The sequence below is a fragment of the Camarhynchus parvulus genome, chromosome 3, assembly GCF_901933205.1.
Source record: "Camarhynchus parvulus chromosome 3, STF_HiC, whole genome shotgun sequence".
Lineage (NCBI taxonomy): Eukaryota > Metazoa > Chordata > Aves > Passeriformes > Thraupidae > Camarhynchus > Camarhynchus parvulus.
The window spans coordinates 36,896,638-36,919,387 of NC_044573.1; the positions used below are offsets into that span (position 1 = coordinate 36,896,638).

General features: G+C 37.7%; 1 protein-coding gene across 1 annotated transcript in view; it reads right to left on the reverse strand.

The window, feature by feature from the left end:
* Positions 1 to 22,750, reverse strand: part of PRKN (parkin RBR E3 ubiquitin protein ligase) — a 674,960-nt gene that overhangs the window by 545,671 nt on the left and 106,539 nt on the right. Inside the window, exon 2 of the mRNA XM_030945351.1 lies at positions 5,996 to 6,159. Coding sequence (XP_030801211.1) covers positions 5,996 to 6,159 — 164 coding nt within the window. The remainder of the gene's footprint in view (positions 1 to 5,995; positions 6,160 to 22,750) is intronic.

The following is a 22,750-nucleotide window of genomic DNA, read 5'->3' on the forward strand; positions in this document are numbered from 1 at the left end:
TGAGTTATACTCATGACAAGGGGAAAGACTCAACAAATGTCTGCCTAATGCAAGTATGTAGGTGGAAAACAAAAGGCACATTGAATATTGGGGCAATTTTCAAGATAATTTTGTTCTGAAATGTTATATATGTCCTGAAAAGAACTAGAGTGTTTTGCCAGAGGATTTTCTTATCAGCATAATGTATTTCTTGCAAGCAGTATTGCAGTTTCTCTATCAGACCCACACAAAGCAACTGCTCTTTCAAAAATGTATTTTACAAAATTCACTTAATGGCTTCAATACAGTGAATTTCAACAGCCTAAGAGAAATGAATTTTAAGTAAAATTAATGTGTTGCCTGAACATGTTTGCACATAAGAAAGTAATAACAAGCATCCATGGAATAAAAATTAGTTCAATAGAGTCACAACTTATTTAAACTGTCAGCAAAGGGGAAAACAAAATAAACTCATATTTAGAAATTTGGAAGTTATTCTAATAGAGCAGAATAGGTCATACAGAAATATTATGAGTCAGTAAGACTTGTATAAGAACACTGGCACCAGCCCTCCTATTCCAGGCACCCTTGAACCAGACTCAGCAGACAACACAGAATTCATCTAGGTACAAAAACCTAGATACATTTAGAAATTAAGACCACATTTGTACTGAGTGCACACTGAAGAAAGTTGGCAAAGAAAACCCTGTCCCAGTTTAATCAATCATCAGCAGGCCAACAAAAACACATTAAGAAATGTCAGAAGAAGCCAGAAGGACACAGAAAATTTCAAGGCCATATTAGAATCTGTAGCCCTCAACACAATTGGCTCATTCACTTTGAAATTTTCAAACTACTTTAAGAGAATTTACCCCTCATTTAGATATAGTTAAATATTTTTCATAGTCTTCTAAATTCAGGAAAAACTTAGCATAAAAAGAATAGAAGTGCATTTAAAAGCAGAATGGAAATACATTTCTGGGATTGAAGGTCTCATCTATAAATGCAATTCTGTCTTGATCTGGCAGAACAATTAATGAGCAATGTATCCTCTTTTTTAATTTTACACAATTTTACAGGAAGATCTTTCCACTATTCCATACCCAAAACAACCTTCTGAAAGAATTCCTGGTTTTGGGTCTATATTACTGCTACTCATTCAAAAGTGAACTGTAATCAGCAGGGAGCTCTTCAACATTCTTCGAAATGTTGAAATACAGAAAACACTTTGGAAAGTAACAATATGGAAAATCTGGAGACCCGAGCTAGCCCTGACTTAATATCACAGTAAATATGGCTCTGTGGTATTTTCCACATGCATTTTGAGTGTGTAATACCATCAGACCCAACACAAGTCTTGGAAACATTTATTTAACACATATCTGCTGTTGCAGTGAGTCTGCAGCCATCAAAAGAACCACAAGTGAACAGTACTGCCACCCTCTCTTTTTGCCAAATCCACATTACCTGGCTGCACGGACGTAGCATCTCTAGATTTCCTTGTTACTATACCTAAGCATAACTCAGCTTGCTTTTCCTGTTTTGAATAACTACAACACACACTTCTTCCAGTTTTACAAGAAAAAAGAAGACGTACAGATCAATCAAATATTGACCAAAAATACTGATTTAAACATGCACACACATAAAATGATTTTTTTCCTCATTGAATTTCACATATGATGATTGATTTAGTCAGTTTGTCTATGGGCAATTCTCTACAAACAGCATTTAAGTGTACAAATGTTGGCTCAACAGCATTCTGTAACCCACAAAACCACTGAGTATCGAAGCCGTTTCTGTGAGGGATTTAGTATCCTATATATAAAACTGTAGCACAAGGCAGTAACTATGTCAAAAGACCCAATCTAATCTTAGCATTCAGTCCTTTATAATTACACGTGGGGTTTTTTTCCTGGTTAGGGACACATTTCGCACCGTGTCACCTGGTTTCTTCTTTGAACCCTTGCTAAAATGAAACAAGGCAATATAAGAACTGCTGGAAGCTCTCTTGTACTGGGCTGTGCTTAGAGAGCAAGAAGGTTGCCATACATTTATCTACACAAGGTCCTTCTTCAATGAAATGCAATATTCCATTGTTTGAGTACCTGTTCCTGCTAAAAGACAGCACCATTTCTCCCCATCACTTCTCTTTTCCTTCCTCTGCAAAAATGTGCATCTATGTTGCCACTGCAGTTGTGCAATTCCTTTTTACTCATTTTCAGTTATGTTTATGAGCTCACAGTATTTAATAACAACTTCTAGTCACGCTTTGTTATTTTTTGAATTATTTTAGGCAAGCACCTATATGGATGGATGCAGTCAAAGCCAAATTAATGTGAGACTTATGCTCCAAGTCTCAAGCCTATGCTGCAGTCAAACGCAAGCTAACTCTGACTCAGAAGCTGTCTCAGGGGAACACAGCTGTTAGCACAAAGCTAACAAGTCCTGCTACTTAACACAGGCTTAGTCTTTTTCCATTTCAAAAACCAGTATTTTCTAGCTTTACCTTATAGAGGAAACACTGTCAAAAAGAAATGGCACAGAATTGGTACAGACTTAATTCTATCCCTGTTTTGCTCCTGACTGAGGACAAGCTAAGCTACTGATTCCCATCACATCATTTGTCTGCTTTATTCATTTACACTATCAGGCCTGCAAGGAAGGGAATCTCTCCTGCAAACTGTTTGCAAAGAACTCCATCACACAAGGGCACCCTGAGTTCTCCAAGAAAGAGGAAGTCTGTACTAATACAATACTATTGCTATTATCAGTAGTAACTTTTAAATTGCTTGCATTGAGCAGAATTGTTTATCAATACATACTACAGACTTTAATACCAGAAACTTTGTTAAATAATTTTGCCATTCTCTGGGGCAATGACAATATTATAAGCAGTCGCCTCCTGTTAGAACACTTCAAGGTCCCTGATATGCAGTTACCGCCTGTTTATTCTGTTGGTGACCCTGTTATAGTTCTGTGCTTCTTTCCATCCTAGGATTCCTACAGGAAGATCTTTCCACTATTCTCCCATACCCATGACAATCTTTTGAAAGAATTCCTATTTCTGGGTCTATATTAATTAATTACTTCTACTCATTCCAAAGTGAACTGTCATCAGCAGGGAGCTCTTCATCATTCTTTGGAATGTTTAGCACACTTAAGCAACACTGTTTGCTAGGTTTTTTAGGAGTCAGCTTATTGCCCTAATTCCTTCTTATGAGATTCAGATTTACAGGTCTCATTCTTCATCCAGTCATTACCAATCTTTGCTTACCATGGCTCTAATTTCACTACTTGTCCCTTAGTCACCAGCTCAGATACTGATCTCCCCTGTGTACAGTGGAATCAGCATCTAGTATTTTCTTTTTTCAAGGAAAAAACACATATCTGTGGTACCAAATTAAATGCCTCCACACATATTTTACTTCTATCCACATATAATTTTTTATTGTTGTGGTTGATAGTAAATTACTTATTTAAGATCTCGACTTGGCACTTTCTTTCTAATAATAATTTCTCTTTAACATCTGTTTATTTCAACTTCATTTGTTTTTTACAAGTCTCAGCTACCAGGAATGATTTATTCTTCTCTGCAAACAGGAAAACAAACACAGCTTTCACATTCTCAGTTATGTTTTGTATCAGCTGCCTGAGATTCTAAGGTGGCTGTCAAGCCAAATCTAGTTGTTCTGTGAGCTGTGAAACCAGTAAAGTTTGCTGTCCTGGAGTATTTTCTATATCCCTGCCCCATACTCCTACAATTACTGTAGCTTTTCTTATGTCCTCTATAATCTCATTATCTGTAATACCATCAGTTCTTTTTCTTGACCTCTAGGTTCTTCCACAATACCTTGGACAAATAAGTTCAAAAGTAATTTACCAAAAACAGAAGGACAAAACTATTTTACCAGAAATTCTATGCTATTGTAAAATGAAATCATTTAAAGCATCGGCTGAGTAGAGTTTTTCTTATTTTGCATCCAAATCCACAGATCTAGAAAAAGATTTAGTTAATTTTCTCATATTTGATGCTAATTTTGAAACTAGAGATGCAACATAAATGCCAGCAGTCAGTATTTCACTAGCATTCAAGTTTTCATTAGCTTCTACAAAAATCCAGACAGCTTACCACAGGAACCCAAACACCTCAATTACTCAACTCTTCTTCTTGTGTTGACAAGTTTCCAAGATAAATAAATATACACAATTAAAAAAAAAAAAAGGGGGGGAAACACAGCAGCAAAGTATAATGCATTCAAATATCTAGAATAAAAGTGAAGTTGATACATGCTGATATTAATCAATGCAATATTTAAGACACCTGAACACAGAAGTATCAATTGTACCATCTGAAACATCTTTTGAATTTCCTATCTGATTTAGAAACCAAGAGTCTAAGCAATAAATCTAGATCCAGTTTACTAAATAATAGGAAGTCTTGACTAAACATGATAATTATGACAAAACAAGGAAATTACATGATCAGGAGATCTATATATCCGGAACACCATTTTCAATTTACCCTGGCAACAGACTGTGTGCTGTAGCCAACAACAAACTTGGTTGCAAGTGTCAAACTGGGCTGAAAATCTGTGTTTCATGCTGTCACAAAATGGCAGTAATACCAACACCTGCAGCTTGCCAGGAAAAGCAAAGTGGTTCAGAAGCTTCTGACAGAACAACACAGACACTCCAATCTAGCAACTGGCAGCTTCTACAATTAACGTGACTTTTTTTCATTCTTTCACTTGTATATCTATATACATGTTTTCACACGTATGTGGAGCACACTGCAAGTATGCATCAACACTATTCACAACTGATGCACTGGAGACTGGCAGCAATTCACATTTCTACACCTTCCTTTGCGTGCTGGAATTCCCTAAAGCCCTTTGCAAAGCAACAGATACCATACCCAAGGAGAAACAGCGATAGGTCATCAATACTGTAGTGACTTTCTGTACTCAGACTTAGCAGCCGTTCTGAGTACAACAACGTGTCTAAAATATGAGTACAAATTAATCTGAGTAGTTCTGCATGTGAGAGATCTTTTATGTAATCACGTGCACTAATACAGGTTGTATCTGTAGCTCTTTGTTTCCACTGTAGAAGGATGGTAATTTCATTAAATCAGCATTTGCACTATGCTGAAAGGGCAGTTAGGTTTCCCCAAGTTTGCCAATTGTGTTAAATATGTGATCTTTTGCTAAACCCTGGCTATTGGAGTGAACTGCCATATGCACACACAGGGTAAACAAAACTAATTATAAAGCAACTGCAGCTGCACTGGTAGCAGTAGCAAAGAGCAACTTGAACCTATCTTTCAGTGCTTCTTACTGCTCACTACAGATGAACAGCCCTCTGCATTTATTGAAGAGAATGGTTCACTAACCTTCAGGAGCTGAAATTCAGATACCTACTTATAACTGCTCTTCTGTGCTCCCTGCTCCTCTTTTAGCTTCACGTATTTATGAGTTCAGTGGTTTGGAGAACACTTTTGTGGGCTTTCTGATCTGGAACCACCCCTCCAGCATCACACACCTGTGCAGGCACAGCAGCACACGGCACAGCAGCAGCCGTGTAGCTATCCTCCAGGGGTCACAATTGGGTTACAAATCCTATAAAATGTGATGACTGTGCAGCCTGATTTAGAGCAATTTATTCACATCCTTCTTCATTAAGATTCAAATGGAATAAGTAAGATAGAAATTGAACAGATACAGAAATTGTGCATGGCTTGCTTCTGTAGTCAGTAAACATTTATTCACTAGGCACAGCTCTCTCTCATGCTCTCTCTCTCATATTCTCTCTTTCCCTGCCCTTCCTGCTTGCTGTTTTAATGCATAATTAAGAAGGTCAGAATTAATGAAGCAGTGTGGAGTAAAGTTCAAGGAATCCCCAGGCACTATTTATTTTATTAGATCTCAGGCATGAACATCAGATTGGCAGGATTAGAGGCAGAGGCAGTGTAGCTGGCAGCAGTCCAGGCAAGAAGCTACCAAGGGATTCTTACCTGCAGTGTCAAGTCATTGCTGAGCTCCCTTCCTGCAAAAATCACCCGCAGCTGGTCAGCTGGAACTCCCTGTCGCTGGGCAACTGCTTCCTTCAGCTGGAGGATGCTGGAATCTGAACCAACCTCCACGGGGAAGCCATGGCTGGAGTTGAACCTGACAAACACTGAACAAGAGCAAAAGATGGTTTTGAGCAAGGATTTCTCATGACATCTTTATACTAGAATGACAGCAAGAGGCTTACTCTTCAATTACAGGAAGCATTTACTATTTTCAGAGAAAAGCTATAAATACTCCAGTGTGGTATTTTTAACCCCCTCACAGAATAGTTAGTGACCAATACATAAAGCCCACGTGCTTCCCTTGGCAATATTAGATATGACATAGAGCATTTAGAACCAAAAGAAACCGAGCTAGGCAGCTGTCCAAGTAGTTGCTGCCTGGCACAACAGATTTTAAGTTCAGTCCTAACCTTCACAGGCACAGGGCACATGCATTTTCTGTGCCCCTAGTGCTCTTCCCCAACACATAAATAAATGCAGAAAAATAAGGTATGCTCTGGAACCAAAATATATTAAATTAAACAAGAGAAAACAATTCCTTGTTACAAGGTAAAGTACAGTCAGACTGGTTTCCCACATATATAATTCTACAGAAGATTATGATGGAGAGGAAATCACACACTAGAAAAAATCAGAACCATAGAATTCTCTATCTGGGAGTGTTGTATTACAGCACAGTCTTTTCAGAGTTCACTAAAATATCTGCAGTACATAACTCCTGTCAGCATCCACCTTCAGTGCAGAAAATCACTACTGCACCAGTCATATCATTTTTAGAGCTGCAGCAACTGGTTTATACACCCAGAGAAGCCTGGCAAACAAACTCATAAGCTTCCTGCCATTCAGCTGGCAGAGCTGTTTTTCATAAGAAGCCTGAATGTGCTTGTTGAGCCCTTGGTCAGGGGCATGACTGCAAGACCTATGAAACAAGGAAAAAACCTCATTACATCCATATCAGTCACGGAGGTTGTATGTACAGTAGACATACTCCCAGTGGACTGCTTCAACTAATACCTTCACAGGCAGGAAGCAAAGGAATTAGCAAAACTCAATATAAAACAAAAAATCATTTATGTCAATTATACCTGCCACCTAAACTACCTGGGTATTGATTGCAACAACCAGTCTTTTTAAAGATTTTTTCCTATTCCCACTGCAATGTTTTAGCTGAAGATGTTACTCCTTTGCATTTTTGTTGACTGACAGAAGCATAAGCTCAAAAGTACTTATAGAGTTTAAAGAAATAACTATTTTTAAAACTAAAAATAGGAGTTTTATTTTTTTATTTTATTTTTCCAATGTACAGTCTACCAGACAGCTCCAAAGGTCTCAGATCCTTTAAGAACATTTGAATATGGCTGAGATTGCTACCATTGTTTTTCTCAGCCACCGACATTGTAAGTATTTGCAATTTCACATCTTCAATTCAGATCTGGCTTTAAGGAATAAGGCCATATTCTAATAAAATTATATGCAACATTTTAAGTTTTGCACTTAAAAGTATCCTCTTAATGTACTAAAATCGGGCTAAGTTTTCACAATACAGTGTCAGGCAGGTGCCCTGCAGTGTGTTATGCAGTCTCCTGCAGTACATCTCATTATGGGTTTGATTTCTATTAAAGAGTGTTCTGGAGATAACTGTGCATGTTGTATATTCAGACTGATCAGAAGTAGCAGTGGAATTTGAATTTTATTTTGATTATGCTTTGGAGACTAAAGGAGGATGTATATGACAAAAAGTAGTTACTGCCAATGGCAACTGAACATTTTCCATCTTTCCAGGAACACACAATGCTCAACTGTCAATAAAACTATCCCTGCCACTAGCAAACTATATAGTTAAATCAATGGGGATTATATTTTTTTAATATGCTAAACGGTGACTATATATATCTATATATATTTTAAGATATTTCTACAGATATGCTCACATACATACATAAAATGCACACATGTGTATCTCCAAAGAGCTCTTCCTAACAAATACATAACCCTCTTTTTCTTGAGTCTTGCAAAAGCCAATGCTATTGGTTTTGGAAATGAAAAAAAAAAGAAGATACAGTGACTGCAATTCAAATGTGGTGGTAAAAGGAAAGTGCTTGATAAAATAAGTATAAAACCAGCACCATTTAAAATAATTGCACAGTGGTATTTATGTATTTATTTTTAAAGGCAGTATAAACCAAAACCACTTACTGGAACTGTATGTCAAATTTGACATCATGAATTGCAAATCCTTCTCTCAAATACATTTATTTTTATTTAGTTACAACAGGTAACTCCTCCCAATGTGTATGAGGTATAAGAAATTAAGTCTCAATTCCTACCACAAGCAATCATAGGAAATGAGTGTGAGTGCATCATTTTGCACTTCATAGCACAGAAGTCTGAAGAGCTAACTTGGAAAAAAAGGCTAAAATGCCAAATTTGCTTGTTGGAAAAATCTAAACAACAAATATTTTGCCCTTAAGCACTTTTATTCTATTATATAGTCTGCTATCCAACAACTCTTTTTAATGCAAAAGAACAGAAGAGACCTTTGCTCACTTGCACAGAGTATAAAAAGATTGAATACAAACCTTCAGTCTGTGGAATAAAAACAGAATTTCATTTATATAATATTTCAAGCTGTCTTTTTAGGAAAAATAAACTTAGTTTCTTTTTGACATTTCACCTCAATAAAAAATAATCAATACCAAGTTGATATTCTTAACAGCACATGTTTATTCAAGAGATTGCAGGTGAAATTGTGCAGACACTCCAGACCTCTTCTAAACAATGCATGTATTGAAAGGACTTAGAATATAAAGTTTGTCCTCTGGAATTTAAATAAATATTGACTTAACAGGAGATAAGAGAATTTACCTGAGGCCTAAACTGCTGGCAGAAATCCAAAAGAAATAAAGAGTTACTCAGACACAAGTACGTGGGGCAGGTGTGCAGGGAGTTGCAGAATTTCAGTGAAGGTTGGAAGAAACCTTGGGGGCAGGGACCCCTGTTGGAATCTCAACAGGCCACATTCCAGAGTCCTGGGACTCAGCAGCCTGTCTTCCTTGGCAAATTGTATCAAAAGTTTCAAAGCTTTAATCCCCATTGTTATTAGTCCAACAGCATTTCCAGTTGTTAATGGAGAAGACAAATGTAAAATATTGGAGAAGCTTAGGCCTTGCCTGTGAACAAACTGTGAAAGCACAGTCTTGATACAGAGAAGCAAAGTAACAGAAGGAACTGTGGCAAGAATGAAAGGAAGTTGTAGACAGCTTTACATTGCGGCATACACAACACAAATTTCCTTTTTAGTTTTGACATAAAACAACCAATTCTTTTTCTTCCTAAAGTAGTGAATCGCACAATCTTTCTTTGCAGTACATCAAAGAAAAGCTATAACATAAATGCATCATTCACGGCAAAAGAATACACATATTTAAAATTTAAGATCTTAGTAAATTCTATTTCCCCATTCTTCCTATGGACAAAAAAAAAAAAAAAAAAGGTCACAAAAGTTTAACCTGAAGACAGTGTAAAGTATGGGAAACTGTTTTTTTTATTCTTAAAAGCCCTTTCTCTGCTGAGGTCAGGCAAGAAGACCTTTGACATGTTATTTTCCTAAGACTGGGGAAAAAAATCTTGTGACAATATCTGTCTGTGGTGATCAGATCCTCTTTGTCTCAGCACATGACTTGAGAACACAACTCTTCTTAACTCAAAAACCTACATCTAGACTACTTCACACTTGAAAGTATTCTCCCTTCCTTTTCAGTATTAATTTTTTCTCATAAACTGTGATTAATAATTTATCCAGTATAGCTAGCCAGCTTAGTACAGATTAAAGCCAGGAAAATTCACAGAAAGGATAAGTAAAACAAGAGAAGGTAGGAACTGAAACAACATAAAATCCTTGCCTCCTGATAAAGTAGTGCAGCAATGTCCTGGAAGTCCCTCTATTACCACACAACTGTGTATCACCTCTCAAGGCACAGGATTAAGACAGCCGTTCCAAGTATATTTTTTATTTCAGTGAATAAAATACATAGGTAACATATTTTTCATATCCCTGGGCCTTCTGCATCTTCAATCACATGAGATATTGTTCTAGTCTTTTAATCTTTAGACTCAATTAGTATTAGATACATTTGTGGACGCTTTATAAACTCCAGTCAATATCAGCTGCTGCCTGGAATTTGTACAACCTAAATTGTAGAAATGAAACTGTAGGATTTATGCAGTCTCAGAAATTAGCAGCAGAGCACAAGATAATGGGATGGCACTAAATCTTATTCCACAACTTTTTATTGTTATTTCCTGGTGCTAGGGGAACTGAAAAAAGGGAAAGAAGTAAAGCAAAAGACTAAAGAGAAACAAAAAATAGAAAAATATGGGTTGAAGATACTGTGCAAGCTGAGGTCAGGATTGGAAAGGAATAACTCAGAGTTGTGTCAGGCTTGTATTACACAATCAGTTTGTACATGCTAATGAAAGGCAAATCAAGTGGTTAAACAACTTTGTGCAAAATTCTTTGAACTTTGATTTTCCACAGCACTTAAGCAGCCTGGAAGTAATGTGGTCCTTTTCTTCACATATCTTTGCATTTAGGTTCTGCACTGGAAAAGGAGACCTTCCTAACACCTTTAGTTCCCAAGAGCACTGGAGAGCAGGGTGGTTCAGTCACCTCCACATTTGTTTCTACCCTACTTCCACTACATCAGGTCCCACTTTGGAGGCTCTCACTGCCACAAAGTTCTGGCCAGCTGGCTTGCCCGACTTTTTCCTTGACATCACTATGTGATAAAATCTCATAGTCATTGGAATAACCAGTCCCATAGCACTTCATGTATCCCTTTCATCAATTAGCAAAAAAATCCTTAGCACTCTCCAAGAAAACTATCAAAAAGCTGTCTTTTCATCGAAAAGTTGCCAAATTCTGACAATTTGGAGCCAAGTTGAGATAGTAGGATCCCAAGTCTTGATGCCCTTGCACTGAACATTCTGCCAAAAATTCCCTTCTTTAGAGAAGGAAATCCAACTACAGAACCTCTGCTGTCCACACAAGGAGGAAGATAGTATCTCAGAAATTATTTCACCCATTTCAGTCTGTATGGCTAAAAACCAACAGCTTGAACACTACCTCAAGATGAGTGGGTTGCCATTGCAGCTATTGATGCATTGGTATGACATTTTCCTGGAAAAATGCCCTGGTGTGCGTTTTTGCACCAGGTCCAGAGTGACAGGTATATGCAACGAAGTCAACCCTGACTTAATGCATTCCCACTCACTGCTGAGCCATGATAACTGGAAGGATTAGATCTCCTCCATCACTGCATTTGTGAAATAAAATTAATTCACATTAATGTAAGCCAACTTCACAGCCGCAGCAGAAAAAGAGCCTACACAGGCAATAAGTGGCAACTCATTAAGCTGGAGTAATTTGGTTGCTTCTGATCATTTGTAAATTACCTTCACCTAACGAATGATTTTATGATGTAGTCCCACAGAGCAATGTAGTAATCTAAAATAAACATCATCTATAAAACCTCACCCTTGGTGAAAGGAACAGCGTGTCAGGAAAACATCTTTAGAGCTGGCTAACACCAAATTAATATCGTAAAAAAAGGTTCCTTGGTCTTTAACTCATATTATAAGATTGAGATTTCTGATGGTTTTATTTACTTTTAAAATAAAAATAACCAGTGGGTTTCATTGAAACTACTGTTTTGGGAAAGCAAGACAGTATTATTCATGAATTCTAAATATATACCAGATGACAGTTTTCTACTGTCATGGTTTGACGCTGGCACAATGCCAGTGCCCCCATGAAAATACCTTCTCCCTGATGTCTGCTCTGAGATGTGACCAGGAATAGAGCATAACAGGCTCCCACTTAGAAATAAAGAAGAGAAAATTTTATTAGCCTACAATTATATGTAAAAAGAAACACACAAAGAATGAAAACCACCCAAAAACATTTCCTCTTCCCCCCACCAAATTTCCAATACATTCATCCCTCAGATCACCAACTCTCAGTCCACCACCACTCTTTAGATAATCAATTCTCAGTTCATCAAGGAGTGAGGAGTCCCTCTTGTGCCATAGGCTTCCCCTGGAAACACAGTTGAGACCTCTTGTGTTTCCACATCACTCGTGGCACGCCGCGGAGATCATTGCCATCGCTGACCTCTTCCTTCCATGCCCAGGCTCTCACCATTGCGCATGGACCAGAGCTGCTTCTAGGGTTTTCTTTTTAAGGGTGCTTGGTCCAGTTCCAAAAAAAGCACAGTCTCTCACTTTCAGGACACCTGTCCTCCCCAGATTTCACCCCCCTGGGGCCGAGGGGTCTCATGAACAGAGATCTTCTCCTACACTGAAGATCGAGGGCACCAACCACCCTCCTCACCCGTTGTCTCTGTTCACGCACTCTTTCACATAACATCATTGCACTCCCTTGGCTCTGAGGCATTTCCTCCCCCTAAATGCAGTCTGGGTGTGACAGGAAAAACAATGGGTCTGTCCATGGCTATACAAGAAAAGTCCAGCCAAAGGCCACTCCATCACCTCCTCCCACCTAAGATTCTTCTTCACTTCTCTTGTGGCCCATTTCCTCTTATCTCATCTCTATCTCTCTTCTCATCCAGCTCCAGGAGGATCAGCATTTGTAAGGTTTCCATCATCCAAGAAAACGTTTAAAAATCTCAGGTTCTGCCTGTTCAGATCTCCCACAGCTGCCTTGCCGGGCACCTTCTTGCCACACGCTCCCCCTTCTCCTTCTTCGGCCGACTGTGCTATCAAATTTCAAGGTGGCGCAGGCACAGACACCGGCTCTCTCTCTCTCTGGGGGGGAAGTGGGGCAGGAGAGGGTGGCTGCCTGATGCCTCTTGGTGCTCCTCCACCCTTCCATCGTCAGGGCCCAGGCCTACCTCACCCAGCCGCGTGGCTTCCCCTCCCCTGCCTAGCCACAGCAGCTGGGCAGGGGATGTCTGAACATTTCCCTGACTGGAACCAAGACAAGGTTTTCCTAGGAGTTCTCTGCTTTTAACTGCCTGTGCTCTCAGAGGCCTATCCATGTCCTCAGTGGCCACACCAGGTGCCAATATTCAAATCTGAGCACCTATTGGTTTGACCACAGCATCCCAAAAAACTCACTTCCTCTCAAACCATGACATCTACGAAGTCATGAGCAGCACAGAAAGGGTGAGTAGGGACAGGAGATTCACCTCCATCACAAGATTTAAGGCCCATAATAATCAATTTATATGAGAACTATGTTCAAAAGAGGCAAAAGCACTATGTTTGCCCATACTGATAGCAGCGGCCCTTCTGGAAAACTCTGCCAGAGAAGTGGTAGATGCACAATGTATAATTTTGGCTCAAGGGGAGAAAAGAAATGGGCAGTTTCAGGCAGCTCAGTAATATCTAGACTAGAAACAAAAGAATAATATCTACAAGTATGTAATAAATAGTTCATATGTAGGTTTTGAGCTCAGAAAAGCAACACCTTTCAGTCATATGCTGAGGCAAAGAGGAAATTATAACTTCAAGGAAAGTAAAAAATAACAGATACCATAATACAATTTTCACCCCCATTTTTAGGAAAATACAATTTAAAGCTCCTGCCATTTTGAGTTAAAAATAGTTGGAAGGACACCAGGGAGAAATAGAGAAATATCATCTATGCCTGCCCTGTGGTCTTTCTTCAGAAGGGTCTTTGCTTACCGTTGCTGCTGGAGACAATAACACATTCACAGCTGGATTTTTTTGTTTTTTTACAAGGGTTTAACAGTCTCTTCTGAAGAAGAGTACTCTTCTGCAGATGTCCTGGGTTTCTATTTCCATACACATACTCCAATAAAATGTAATACTGAGTAACAAGCAGGCACATTAACAGCTTCCTCCTGACTTTTCACACTAGCAAGTAACCCAAACCAAGAACAGAGGCAAATAAAGACAAGAGCTCAGCACTAGTCTCTTTTTTTCCTCCAGAGCTATGTGCGCACATGCAGTTGCTTTCTTCTATTGCAGTGAAGCAATGTTTAAACTCAGCAATTCTCACAGTAACCTAATTTTGTTCTAGGAAGTGTGCCTTTTAATCCAAGACATGCTAAATTTGTCCAGTAAATTATTTACTGTGATTAATTCACTCAGTTTTAGTATTCTCTTTAAGCTGGAGGAATTCACAGCTCGCTAACTCAACTCTACAATTATGTTGGCATTTCCTTTATAAGTCTCTTTAAAAATGCTATTTTTTCGCCCTGATTTACTGGCTGCTTATGTCAGCACCAAGCTGCCATGAACTTCCTTGATACAGAATCAACCTAAATTCATGTTTCATTTTAAATAGATGCATACAGTTCTTTAATGGTCTTGGATATGGATAAGAGTCTTTCAATTCCACATATTTCAAGCCATATGCTACAGCTTTCTGTATTAATAGGAAGTATTACACTTAAAAATAAAATGTATACTCTTGCAGCTTTTAAATTACTCCTGTCCTGTGAAAGAATGGGTCCATTTTTTTGCAAAGACAGCATGAGTTCAATGAAATTCATAAGAAGGTCAGAAAATCTGAAGTAGGACATACTGCAATATCTTTAAGGCTATAAAAGGAACGATCAAGGTGAAGACTTCAATGGGGAGAGATTCCATCATTTTAAATTGCACTTATTTGCAGTTCCATATGAAATTTAATATAATTTTCTTGTAGCACCTACATGCATCTAAATACCAGAAAGATTGTTGGACAGCTGAAATTCCAGGCAAACAAACATATGATAAATATGGCAGCTGTCACACTTGACTAAGGAAGGAGATTTCTCACCTTGTGAAGTATGGTAGATGATCAGTATAGAACAAAACAAGTATAAAAATTTATAAAATCCACATTATAATGTGGATTAAAATGGCATCTATATCATCAGAGTAGCTATGCAGAAAAAGATTAGTCTGACACATAACAAAAAAAGTCCCAGAAAAAAATATCTACATACCCACCTATTAACACAGAAACCTTTTGTTTCACTTCATTTAATTTTTACAAGAACTAGGAAAGTGACACCAAGCCAAAGCTCCAGGGAATAAACATTGTTACAGCTCTATAAAGCCCAGGACAGTGGGCTGTACAACCACTACATGGCTGGATGCTGTACAGCCAAATGCATTGCTTGAAGGGAGAGGAAGAGGCTGGCTACTCTGGAGAACAGAAAACTAACAGGGCTTCTTGCCTTGGCGTTTGCAGATCCAATGTCAGCTTTTAAATGTCCACATTTCTTTGCTTTTACTCATCCCATTAGAGGGGATCCCAGTATCACTACAATCACGTCCTAATTTGTTTTAAAAAGCACAATAGGCAAATGAAATTGATTTTCTTTAACGGAAACTTAATTTTAAGGCTACATTCTACCAACTTTTTTTTTCTTAAGTATCTCCATTTTACCAGTTTACTGCCAAATAGTTCTTGACTAGCAGGAAAATCAGCTTTGATGTTCTGGGACAGTCCAATCCCTGCCCTTCACCTTTAAATGCTAACCTCACCCTACTCCTTTCAAACCATGGCCACTGTTTTTCCTCTCCCAAGACCTTTTTCTCACTAGTAAAAACCAGGGCAGTGGCAGAGCAGCCTGAAGATACATTACCAGGGAGACCGCTGGGGACACCATCAGCCCTGACTGTCCCTGCCTGGCTTCCCCAGGGGCTCCACACTCTGCCCAGGGCCTGTGGCGTCACAGTCTCCAACTCGGCCACACCATTTCTGCAGCAACTTGGAGTCTACCCTGATGGGTTAAAGTTAAATTCTTATGGCAAAATTACATCTGTTAAGGATGTAATGTAATGATGAGTTAAAGATAATAAGTAATTACTCTAGCTTTAGTAAAATTATTTTAGCTGGCAGTTTAACCCCTTAAATCAAAAGAGAACTGCAAAATCATTGGTAGCCAAAGAAATTTACAATTGTGTCATAGGAATGCGTACCCAGCTTTTCTGCCGAACTTGTAAAAATAGAAGTTCTTGTGTCTAAGCTTGAAGATTTACCACATATAGAAGACAATTTTCTCCCTCTTGAGCTTTTCAAAGCTCTTCCCACCCTTGTCTGGTTTTCTTGTTTTGGTTTTTTTTTTAACATCTACTTTTCCTATCTATCTCACAGCATAATAATAAGCACCTCCAAGTCCTTGACACAACAAAATTACCAGCAGCCACTTTTGAGAGAAAAAAACATATGGCCCAAACTGACTGCCAAAAATAGTCTGACATTCCTACTATAAAACTGCTAGTTAGCAGGAAAAAAGAAACATAATTTCAAACATCTCAGTGTCACACAAGAATCCTAAAAACTCACTATATTGTCTGAACACACACACACACAGACAAATGTATTGGGTCTGTTTAAAATTTACACAATATATTTATTTACACTCGCCCCTTAAATATATTAAATATATCTATCTAATAATACATTTGTGTTTAAACCCCTGAACTCCAATGCTATTATTTCAGTACAGAGCCAAATCCCATTCACTGAGCAGAAGTAGACATGAGCTTGCTAAGTAAGAGTATGGGCTTCAATCCACAAAAATGCTTACTGGGCACATGACTCAAATACTATTACAAAAACGAAAAGTTAGAAACCCCAAATAATAAAATGCCGAAATACAGTAAGTCTCTCAAAAGACTAAAAACTGGTGATGCACACAGTATACCAATTGAATATTATGGGATGGAAACTGAGAGACTTTTCACATACAAGCAATTTTGCTTCTGTTTTGTTGTTTAGGTTTTTTGAAACCAATTCAAAGTAGACTGAAAGCAAGTATAAATTATAGATAAGCACAGCAAATACTGAAGACCACGTGGAGCTATGCTGTGCCATAAATGTACTGAGTAAGTTTCTTGCTGTTATACCAGTTCTCTGCCAATCTGTTTTTCTAGATTTACCTTTACTGTCCAACACATCAGCAACTTTGAGGAAGAGAACATCATGATTTTTCTCTTGGTTACATCTAAGTACATAGATCATGTGAACTTAGATATTTCAAGGCTTGCAGGTTTATAATTTTGAGGTATATTTTACAAAAAAGCTAAGAAACTAAGTTTTTGTTAAAGACTAAGATATCTATATAAAGTAATTCCATAAACTTTAAAATGGAGGCTTCATAATCTGAAGTTTTAGCTTACTGTCATGCTAGATCAAAATGTCTTAAATATCAGAATAAGAAAACTGTTTATCTAGTTAGGTCATAATTCCCCTGGAAGAACAGTTTCCCCTGCCATATGTACTGAAGCCCAAGATTTTCTGGGCATCTATAATTTTGAGAATGCCAAATAAAGAAAATTATTCAAAAGATTTGCTATGTCAAAAGCAAGATAAACATAAATTAAAATGTGAAATAACAGCTGAATTGATGATGACAGGATGAATCTGTTCCTTCTTACTTGTTTTAAAACAGTTTCTAAAGTTAAAATATTCATTTCATTAAATCAAAATTAACACATCTCCCCCCAAAAAAATTTCCTACAGGCTCAGCATGAAAAGACAAAGAATTCTGAGCAAGGCATGAAGTTAAAATTTTCTGAACAAGGAGAAAAATAAATCTATGTTTGTAATGCAATATAATTCTCTATACACGGACTATTTTCCATTGGAAAAACTGAAGTGTTGTGAGAGGCCACTAGTACAGACTGCACCTAACATCCAACCTTAGTGAATGGGTCACTGCTGCCCAAACAGATCTCCATTGCACAGTTCCACAAATTCTCTTGCAAAAATGCTGGTTGGCACACCTTATAACAGTGGGTGGAAAACAAAAATGCACCATCATTTCTGTGAGGCATATGAGGTACAATGCATTTTGAAAGAGAAGAGTTATTCTTAACTTTGGTTTTAAAGTCTGACTGTGTTGATCAATTATTTCAGCTTGCTAAAGAAAATGTGGTAGACCAGTATTAGGTTATTATTTTGGGCTGTGTGCTGTGTTTCCATTGTCCCTTGGTAGAAGGAATGATGCTAGATGAGCAAGTTAGTTTTCCATGTGATTTTCTCTTTTTCAAAACATATTTTGAAGCCTGAAGGAATGGACAGCCATTTTTGCTGAAAAAAATACAAGTTCTTCATTCTAACTATGAATATTCCCAGAAGAAGCTGCATCTCAATGTCACGAACACCTCAGTACTTCTCAAGACTTCCTTTCCTTCTGTCCTTCTGACAAACCACAGGCAGCTGCAGCCCATCTCTCCCTGTGCCAGTGCATTTGTCAATTAGTTTGAAGGAAATCACCCAGCACAAAAAGCAGAGCTTATGATCAGACAGGAAATTATAGTCTATTATACAATTTTATTCTTGTCTGTGATTGACTGCACATCAAAGGGCCACTCAGTGGCAGTCACTGATACTTGTTAAGGTAAAAATAGTTCTGCAAAAGCAGATGGTGGAAGCAGACACCAGTAGATCAGAAATGCTGAGTCTGAGTATCATAGGCTTCAGATGAGCCTTTTAGAAATGAATCAAAAGGATTTAACACATAATGTTCCTTTACAGTATACTGCCATTACAAACTGTATGGTGTTTTCAGATACAGTGGAAGTCTGCCAAATTCTGATCACAGTTTTCCCTCACACCCTATTTAGAGTGGTATGGGCATCAGCACCTGTAAACAGGTAAATTTTTTCACAGCATATGCTCTATACACAGACTTTATCAGTATATGAATTTGAGAGTATTAATAATTCTATATGCAAATAACCTCACTGAGCTCAATATGACTTTTAAAAAATTGTTTACAATGATTAGGGATAAAATTACTGTGATGTATAATGCCAACATGTCCATTCAGCAAGATGCTTTGAACACTTAATGAACCCAATCGTGTCAGTTTAGGCAAGTCAAAATCAGAACAAGATTTATTTAAATAAAACAATTAAACATTTTAAGCCCATCATCCAACTGAAACCGCACATTTTAATGGCATGTGGGAGCTCCAAATAGTGACTGAAATCAAAAATTAAATACCATGGAAAGCTAAAGGGTCAAAAAATTACAGAAATAGCTAATTTGGTCAGATATTTAGAAAGGTATTTGGAGGAACTTCACAGCAAAATTGAATTAGTATAAGAAGAACACAAATTATGAACAAAAATTGCTGGTTTAAACTGTGTACATCAGATATTAGATATAAATGTGTGACAATGTTTTTGTAATCCTCATTGTAGACAAGAGGAATAAAATTTGGACATATTTATTCTTATAAATTGACTGCTACAAAAAAATTCCCAGTGCTTTTCTTTAGGTTCTTTTCCCTCCAATGAATTGAACATAAATTATACAGCTGGATCACAACTGAACAGCTAATAATTCTCAGATAAGAAAAAATTATGCTCATTATGGAAGAAGAAAGATCTATTAGTAACAAAAATATATTCAAAAGACTTTGAACTATTATGCATTTATGATATCATATGCTGGTAATTGCAAAATGGCAAATATTTATCAGCACATAGATGAAATCCTTATTTTCTTTCTTGAAAAAACCCAGAAGACCTAGTACATGTCCAGAGAATTAACATAGGTCATTTTTATGGGGAGGTTTTGTTAAATTTGCCAAAGACACTGTTACTAACAATGCATCCCAAGTAAGATTTTTTTGCATGATTAATGTGGCTGAAACAGCAACAGCAATTAACTGTAACACTGTGTAAGTGAAACTGTTTCCCCTCATGATAAACAACTTCTATAAGGATATTATTTACAATAAGCAGAGAAACCAAGAATTGTATTAAATCAGATTTAAAAGGGAATGTTAACCTTCCCTAGCAGCCAGCTTTTCTGAAGCCAACTTTTTAATGTGCTTTTCATTCCCAAGCCTTACTGGCCTAATAAGAGGCAAGAAGAACTAGAATCCTAGAAGTTTCTGCCTTTGCCAAGGAAAGCAGAACAATGCAAAAGAAACAGAATAATGAAGTTAAGAGAGGAAAAATTGGAAGCATAAAAGAAACAGATCAGAGGGGGAAGAAAAGGCTTTTTCCAAATTAGAATCATAGAATCAAAAATTATTTACTCCTTTAGGAGTAATTTACCCATATGCAAACACTGCCTTTATATATATTCACTGTATATAGATACACACATATAACATGCACATTGTGTATGCATACATATGCTCTTAAGAAATGGGAAAGTTTCAAGGGTGTGATTATTATGAGAAAGGCTGAAAGCGAAAATAATCATTACAAAAAGAGCTGAAAAAACTTGGTTTTTTGGATTTAGAAAACTTCCCATCCATGATTCAGCTACAAAGCATATCATACCATATATGTGGACTGGCTTCCTTATTCCACACTGACAGAAACTGAAGGAGACCTGGGCACTTGTTTTTGGCAGCAGTCAGTCTGCATGTATCAAATCTAGACCTAACTGTTAAGGGATTGAACCACTCCTTGGTGTTGGGAACAACATCAGCAGCTCTGCAGGGCAAGATGGAACACCCAAGGCAAAAATCCAAAAGACAAATTTTCCCAACTTTTGGGTGATATGGAGAGGAACCAGATTAGTCTAGCCCCACATGCTGTTCACTAAATCACCAGTACTAAATGTTTCTAGGTCACTAAGTAACATAAAGGGAACAATGTTTGGATTGTTTTGACATACCCATTAAATCTCTATTTTACCACACAGTTTAAGAAGCAGTATATGATAGAAAAATTATGTGAGAAAACATTTTATTTTAAAACTGGAGCTCAAAGCAGTAGAGCCAATGCAGTATCAACAAGGCTGACCCCATGAACCACCCTCCAAGAATACCAGGGGATCAAGAGCCACAAGATTCTACATGCTAGAGACAGACATGGAGACTGCACTGGGTGTGTTGTAGTCCAACAGCAGGACATTAGAGTAGCTTTCCAGGAGTTCAATTTTTATTCAGTTAAGGTGATATTAATATTTTTATTTCCTTGCATATATTTATCTCAAAAAATCAGCACCCCTTTTTTTTATCTGTTCTGTCTTAGACTTACAGATCCACAGTGGTTGCTGTAACCCTAAGAATGAAGACCAGCTTGCCTGGAGAGGTTTTAATGTAGTGAAGTATCACTGTAGTTCACTAGATGAGAGACCTGTGTTGTGTTTACATGTGCTGAGAACTCCAGCTGCACTAAGGATATAGCTTGACTTACTTGTAGAAAGAAGGATGTCTTGCAAAGATCCTAGTAAGACTTGCCTAAAGTTGTGGACAGATATTAAATTATCATTGTGAAATGTTTTGTGAAACTGTGATCAACCACTGAAGCCCTACAATGGAGGAAGACTGCGAGGAGATGGCCAAGGTCAGTGTTCTCCCAAGGCTCATGGTAGGATGTAGGGAGTCACCGGTGACAGCTGCTACAAAAACAGCTGAGCTTGGCTCCAGACAAATAGGCCCACAGGGGAACTTCAATCTAGATAAATATATCAGCTTAGTGGATCAGCAACTGGTCTTTGTTGTTAAATAAACCAACCAATGTTCATACCCAAGTTAATCCAAAGAGATCAAATGTCTTCCTGCATGTGCCAGACTGGCATGGGGGTATATTCACACTTCCACCAAACACAGAACGTTATAACACAACTGTGAGCAAAAAGAGCTTTGGATACCAATGGGCTTGGGCTGACTTTACACTCCATGTATTCCATTCTGGGCACACCCAGTGTCACAATAATGAGAATATTATGCAGACTAGCAATAGGAATCACATTCACATTGTATTCAACTATGTAGAGAAATTGCAAAGTATAATTTCACCTGGCATTGCAAATTCCATGTAGTGTTGTACTGCTCTACCAACTCAGAATCCTATGCAATGTCATACAACTGGGTTCCAAAAGGAATATTTTCCTATATTTGACATAAAACACCAATTAATTTATTCATACTGAACCAACTTTGAAGATCTAGAAGACTACGATCCAGCAGGGAGAAACAGACAATAACAAACAGTGTCTAAACAACAATTCTTAATACAACAAATAAGACACAAAGGATGCCTTACTTTGTTTTCCCAGCATTGTGAACTAACAGAACCTTTCCTAATCAATATACCAAACATACTAAATAACAAAGTCAGAAGTTCATGAGCTAGAGATAACACAACTGAAAACAAGTTCAGTATTGAAATGTGACCCCATGACCTTCATTTGGTTCTGCAGCTGTGTTATGAGGGGAATTTACTCCCCCCTCCCTCCTCACGGAATAGGTGATACTTCAACAGGTCATTTTCAGTAAATTATTTTCAGTGTTGGAATTCATCAAGTTAAGAGTGGTGATAACTGCAACAGGGCTTGTTCCCTAAATAGTGTTACTTTGTTCAACGTGTCATATCAGAATAAGTTAAAGCCCTTTAAGCAGGTTTTTATGCTGAGGCAAAGCATACATTAAAGTGATGAATTGGTGGGAATCCTGATCAGAGAGAGGTAAATTTGTATTTCTTGCTTGAATAAATTTTACTGTCTTACATTTGGTTTGTAGATTACAGCAGCATACATTTAGTGACAACACAGGCCTACTCAGGGAGGTGGATGCTCAACCAGCTCTCAATCATATTGTCACAACTCAGGGAGTAACTGTGCTTTTTTCTATTGTTTGCAGAAATAAATCATAGCAATACAAAAATAACATAGGGGAAATGACATGCTATATTTCTGTTAATTTTATCTGCATATATAATGCATTTGACATGTTA